Source organism: Rhagoletis pomonella, unplaced genomic scaffold, assembly GCF_013731165.1.
Source record: "Rhagoletis pomonella isolate Grant_MI unplaced genomic scaffold, Rhpom_1.0 Rhpom_scaffold_00002, whole genome shotgun sequence".
In the NCBI taxonomy this organism is placed as follows: domain Eukaryota; kingdom Metazoa; phylum Arthropoda; class Insecta; order Diptera; family Tephritidae; genus Rhagoletis; species Rhagoletis pomonella.
Window position 1 is genome coordinate 81330683 of NW_023458556.1, and position 6824 is coordinate 81337506.

The following is a 6824-nucleotide window of genomic DNA, read 5'->3' on the forward strand; positions in this document are numbered from 1 at the left end:
CCCCCTGCCCCTACCTGGTTACAACGATGGTCACTTCCCTTTCCTACTGTTTATATACCTTTGCATTTTGCCGTTCCTGTAAGTCTCGCTTTAATTTTTGTGCATATTCTCTTGCAGATCATGGGATTTTCATACATTTTGCACGTAGTCACCTGGGAGACTAATACTCTAACGACCGACTAAAAATTCTTCACACAACGCAGGTTTAATTAGACATGAAAAAAGGAAATAAAAAACTAGGTCTATCATTTTTATGGTTTAATTGTATCTTTTCCATCCGAGCTGAAATTATTTAATTTCTTAAAAATATTGAAGCTAGCAACAAACGAAAAGTTTGATTGAATATCATTTACACAATTAAATTAATTAAATTGTCCTATATAGAATAGTTAATTTTTAAACTAATAAGTGTATATTTTCTCTTGTAGAGTTATGGGGGTTCCTTTTTAAAACATTTGTTACAGTAGGTTTCATTAGAGCCACATGTAAAAGATTTTCATATTTTCTTGTTTATGCTTTTTTAACTGCTAATGGTTTATGTTTTTTATTTGGTAGCCGATTTCAGGTAAGCAATAAGGTCGGAACGTTCATTGGGCTTTTTCAGACCGGCGAAGATCATCTTTGTGCCTGGGATGTACTTCTTGGGATTCTCCAAGTATTCGAAGAGGGTATCTTCATTCCAGGTAATGCCTTTCGCTTTGTTGGCGTCGGTGTAAGCGAAACCAGCAGCTTGACCAGTTTTACGACCGATCAGACCGTGTAGGTTGGGACCGACCTTGTGCTTGCCACCAGCTTCAACAGTATGGCACTGAGCACAACGTTGGACGAAGAGTTTCTTGCCTTTTTCAACATCACCAGCAGGTATTCCCATAATTGCAGCTGTTAAATAACGTTAATAGGTACTCACTCTGCAAAGAATTTAATATATTTATAACATAAGTATGTTGTATTTAGGTATCGCTGCCTTAATATAGAAAAAGGTTCTAACTCAATTTATTTAAAAATTAAACTTAGTACAAACACAATTACACTCTACAAACTCGATAGATTTTGAAAATAACTTTTACAGCATTTAATTAATTAAAGACTTCAATAAAAAGGAAGTCGCGATGAAATTCAAGACTAACAGCCGCACTCAGAAAAGTTCCTTAAATTAGCTCTAACGGGCATTTAACTAATGATCGTTAAATCTGTTAATTAATGTTTCCTCTCAGAGTTAAAAATTATGAAATAAAAAAATTAAGTATGGCCCCAGTTGCGGCCCTTCATTTTTGTGGCATCACTCACTTATTTCGTTCAGTCTGAAATAAAATATAAAAATAAGTATTTATATCATTTTGAGAGCACCGGCTCAACAGACGAAATGGCTGAGTGAGCAGAGCAGTGGCGTGCCATACGAGAGATCCGAGTTCGGGTTCTAGGGCAAGAAAATTTTCTTTTTCCCTTTTTAATTATTATTTTTTTCCTATTTAATTTTAGAAACTATCTGTGTTGTAGCTTTTTTGATCTAATTTTTTTTTCGGTCTAGAGTTTATTGCTTTAAAAAGAAAACTTTTTTTTTTTTTTTTAATTTAATTAAATTGTTTGCTAAAAGACAAACAAGACCAATCGGCCAATTCTGGCATCTGTCTTTCAACTCACCTCAGTCTTTCGAGAGACAAAAGTCTTTATATTTCGGAAATTATCTTGAAAGCCCTTTTCTGTATTTCGAATAACTAACTGACAGATGTGCTAATAGTGTTATTATATTTACCGCTTAGCAATAAGTTTTCTAAAAACTAAACGAAATGAAAAACAGGAAAAACGTTAAATAAAATAAAAAATATGAGTTTTTAAGCAATAAAACTTAAAAAAAAAATTGTATTAAAAAAAATTCGTTGCCGAGGATTGAATTCGGATCTCTTGAATGGCAAGAAAGTGCTCTGCTCACTAGGCCATTGCAATGTTATCGAAATTGAAATTTATTGAAAATAAACAAAAAATTTCAAAATCATTCGATAAAAAGTTAAGTAAAGGTTTTTGTTTACTTAACTTTAATGTTCATTAAATGTCGTTAACGAATCATTAACTGACTCTGAGAGGGAATTTTTTCAAATGTTACTGTGGGACACCTTAAGTAATCATTAAACGACTCTGAGTGCGGCTGTAAATAACTTAAGACTTTAGTCAGTTTTTAAACACTTCTTTCGATATTAAGGTAACAATATATGTATGTCCATATCCCCACCATAAATGAAATTGGCATTTACTCATTTTTTCGAAAATATTTTTTTAACATATCGTCACTAGACACGAATAAAGGCGCGCTAGTGTTTCGACGGCGGAAAAAGACGCATAAAATGAAATTTACGAAAAAAGGTGCTTAAGAAAAACTTCGGCGAAGAGAGCCGCGTAATCTAGTTGTCGGCGAAGAAAGACGCGTAATATTTATACTTGGCCAAGGACTGTCACTTCAGCATTATTCCCCAAAAACTATTTACGGAATGTACATACTATTACACCCGCAAACATAGTTGACCGCGAAACTAAGTTTACGCGTCCTTCTTCGCCGTCAAATATTTTAACGCGTCTTTCTTCGCCGTCAACTATGTTAAGAGTCTTTCTTCGCTGAAGTTCTTTCATGCGCCTTTTTTCACGGTCAACTTTTGAGCTCGCGCCTTTATTCGTGTGTAGTGACGATATGTATTCTGTTAGTTTTCTATCAGATACCCTCAACATAATTCATATTCATATCTGGGAAAATTCGAGTTTTAATGGAATCATTAGAACAGCACCTTAAGCACTTTCTATAAAATTTCAAAATTTTAAATAGGACCTTAGTATTGGTGGTGACCATGATACAAATATTTAAAGGTAGTTCCACTTCTTCTTCGTATCCGCCATTGCTCCCATCTGACGTAAACTGTGCTTTTGACGTTTTCTTTTAAATTGAAGCCACCATATTCTTTGAAGAAACTAAAAAGTGTTTTTTTTTTACTTCAGAAATTATTTCAAAAATTATTTCAAGGAATATATTTTGAGCATCATTTTATAACGACCTTTTAGTGGTTTATTTCTAAAATTAATTATAAAATGGATGACAAGTAAAATACTCCTATTACATTGCGTAATGCACATAAATAATATATTTGTTTATGCAATTATTTTCATCATTATTTAGTACGATTAGCTGCATATTTCGGGATGGCCACGTGCATGGTAACTTCACCAAGGTGTTGTTTGCTTGTTCCAACCACTTTTCGGTGGAAAATTTTCAGCCTCGTGACGGATGTGCCCAATCTAAGCGAAAGGTTGCACCAGCAGCGGTAGAGCGAGTAGTTTATCTGTCTATAAACTATAATAAGGAGCTCTAAGAATTTGTAAAGTTTTTTACCTCCCTCTAAGTTTATGCTTCCATAGTGCTTTCATTGACGATAAGCTACTTTTTAACTATTCCTTTGTTCATATGTCCTCTAAAAAGGTCCCAAATTAAGGCAACATCCTAATATCTATAATAATATCTCATGGAACACAGCATATAATGCCACATTTTTTTGCGGTAAGGTAATTTATGGTATTTTAAATTAATACACACTTATTAACACCTATGCTAATACGATGAATTAAGTAAATTACCTTGCGTGTTGTTATTTTTTAATGCATAAAAAATTCCTTTAAAAAATAATAAAATTTCCAAAACAATAATTTGTTGAGGTGGCAGTGATACTCGAGCAATTTACGAAAAGTATAAACGTCATAAGCACAGCTTATGTCAAAAAATTTCAAAGTGAAACTAAGTTAGCTGCTCTCCAAAGGAGCAAGTATGGAGCAGTATTTAATTTATTTTTATTTATTTATTTTTTGCTTGTACTGCTCCATACTTGCTCCTTTGGGGAGCAGCTAACTTTCAGTCCCGTTGGGTATGTATATATATGTATGTAAATAAAAATATGTAATCCCAGCTTAATAGAACAAATTCAAAATATTGCTAAGTTTTTGCTGCGAATTATAAAATTAGCTGTAAATATTGAACACGTTCAGTTAATAAATAAAAGCGTATAGGTTAAAAACACGACTTTTTGATTTTATGAGCTATTAAAATTATAGTTTAAAAAACTAAAACCTCGCTATTAAAATTTCCATTCGTACTGTCATCAGGTATGTAACTTGAGAATGGAAATCGCTGCATCTTTTAGGCGCATCAATATTACATATAGTGCGTTCCAGCACGTCTACGATTTGCAGGTTTTGCAGGATTTAGTCCAAAGTCGTTCCCGTACGCCAAAAATTCTGTATCTGGGAACACACTTGTGAGAGTAATTGAGCAACTATTCCCAGAATGAAGTTTCAAGATTTAGTCCGAAGTTTTTCTTCTGGCAAATTCATGAAAAGTGTCAGATGATAGATAGAGTTGCATTTGTGTACAAAAACAAAACGCGATGAAAGCAAATAACCTTACATTTGTTAAAAAATGGAAGTAAACAATGAAATATTCGAATATATATGCAATTATTATTAATTTTATAGATTTTAATAGTTATTTACAGGCCTATTCTGCGCTGGTAATAAAAAGTTTGTAACCGGTAAATAAAGTTTCTGTCAATTTTTTACCCCTTTTCGCATTCTGTGTACTCTTGTAACCGGTAAATTTTGTTACCATCTCATAAGCTGGTAACAAAGTATTGCCCCGTGAAATATGCAATGCCAGAATTTGCACAATTCTTCATAGCTGAATTGCTGAATATTTTAACTGCATTACCAACGTTCCTAGAATCGCGGTGACAAGAACTGGTACAATTTTTTGGTAATAAAAATTTCCGGTTACAAAATCTTCGGTAACGTGCAGAATAGACCTGTTAGTCATCTTTCAGCCATATCAGTCTTGTACTAATGACAAGTAAACAAACCAAATGACGTTTATGCTGGAAAAAGTGCTTTTTGCGTTCCCGTACACTCCTGCATCTGTTCTCCTGTTACTCTCACTTGAAAGGGTAAAATCGTAGTTTGACATTTCCACAGGTTTTAGTCCGAAGAGTACTGGAACGAACTAATAGTTACTCCCTGAGCTAATAAAAGCGAGGTAAAAATGTTCACAGCAAAGGCGTTAGGAAAATTTTATTGTAATTTGTTGAAAAAATCCACAGTAACAAACGGAATTTTTAGTTGATATGCTTTGACGAACGTGTGCGATAGGTACATGTATACCTCACCTTTACTAAAAGACTGTCATCGGTGTTAATGCTGGTTCCCAAGTAAACGAAATTCTCTACTTTCTCGAAATTGTAACTGTCAACAGTGACGAGGGTGCCAAGGCGCGAATGTGCTGACTGTTTGTTAGACGACAGGAGATACTTCGTCTTGTCCTCGTTTACCACCAGACCCATTCGCTTTGCTTCCCTATCCAACTTGGAAAAGGCAGAACAGACTTCGCGGTTTTTGTTACCGATGATGTCGATGGCATCGGCATAAGCCAGCAACTGCACGCTCTTGTAGTAAATTGTTCCTGAGCGGTTCAGTTCTGCAGCTCTTATTACCTTCTCCAACATCAGATTAAAGAAGTCACATGAAAGGGAGTCACCCTGTCTGAAACCCCGTTTTGCGGCGAACGGCTCGGAGAGGTCTTCCCCAATTCTGACGGAGCTGGTGGTATTGCTCAACGTCATTTTACAGAGCCGTATGAGTTTTGAGGGGATGCCAAATTCAGAGATCGCGGCGTATAGGCAACTCCTTTTAGTGCTGTCAAAAGCGGCTTTTAAGTCGACAAATAGGTGGTGAGTGTCGATCCTTTTCCCGCGGGTCTTTTCCAAGATTTGGCGTATTGTGAATACCTGATCTATGGTGGATTTTCCACGCCTAAAGCCACACTTATAAGGTCCAATCATTTCTTTGCCGGTGGGCTTCAGTCTTTCGCACAATACACTCTATAAGACCTTATAACCTATGCTTAGAAGGCTGATTCCACAGTAGTTGCCGCGTATGGCGGGGTCGCCTTTTCTGTGGATTGGGCAGAGCACAGTTAAATTCCAGTCGTCGGGCATGCGTTCATCAGACCATATTCTGCATACGAGCTGATGCATGCACCTCATCAGCTTCTCGCCGCCGTACTTGAATAGCTCGGCTGGCAGGCCGTCAGCTCCAGCACCTTGTTGTTTTTCAGCCGCGTAATCGCTATTCGTACCTCGTCATAGTCAGGCGGTGGGACAGCTACTCCATCATCATCGACTGGGGACTCGGGTTCGTCTTCTTCACTACTTTCAGCCCTGCTACCATTCAGTAGGTTGTAAAAGCGTTTCCTAAACAATTTAAGTATATTCTGGACATCGGTCACTAGGTCGCCATTATTGTTCTTACAGGAGTCCGCCCCGGAAACCTTCCGTAAGTCGCCTAACTCTCTCGTAAAATTTTCGGGCATTCTTCCTGTCGGCCAGCATTTCAAGCTCTTTGCACTCACGTATTTCGACCTCTCTTCTTATTGCGGCAAATACGTCTCGCTTCCCTCTTCAGATCCCTATAGCGGTCCCAAATAGCGCGCGTTGCGCCCGATCGCAGCGTAGCCCTGTAGGCGGCTTCTTTTTTCTCTGCAGCTTCCTGACACTCCTCATCGTACCAGTTGTCTTTTCGGGCTCGCTGAAATCCGACTACTTCTTCGGCGGCGGTACTTCATGAGCGGTAAATCTGGTTCCACAGCTCGCATATGTCGGTTTGTTGAAGAGCAGGTGTGAGAGTCGAGTAGCGAAAGCGCTGGCTGTCTGTTGTGATTGCAGCTTTTCGACGTTAAGCTTTCCTTGCATATTTGGACGCACATTTTTTGCTGCACAGAGGCGGGTGCGTATCTTGGCTGCAAC

The 6824-nt window shown here is 37.3% G+C and overlaps 1 protein-coding gene across 1 annotated transcript; it reads right to left on the reverse strand.

The window, feature by feature from the left end:
• Positions 1-243: 243 nt before the first annotated feature.
• Positions 244-909, reverse strand: LOC118734110 (cytochrome c-2; the record flags this gene model as incomplete). Its single annotated transcript, XM_036463822.1, is given in 1 exon segment — positions 244-909. A coding segment is annotated over 1 exon segment (327 nt). The 3' UTR covers positions 244-544.
• Between the last annotated feature and the right edge of the window lie 5915 nt (positions 910-6824).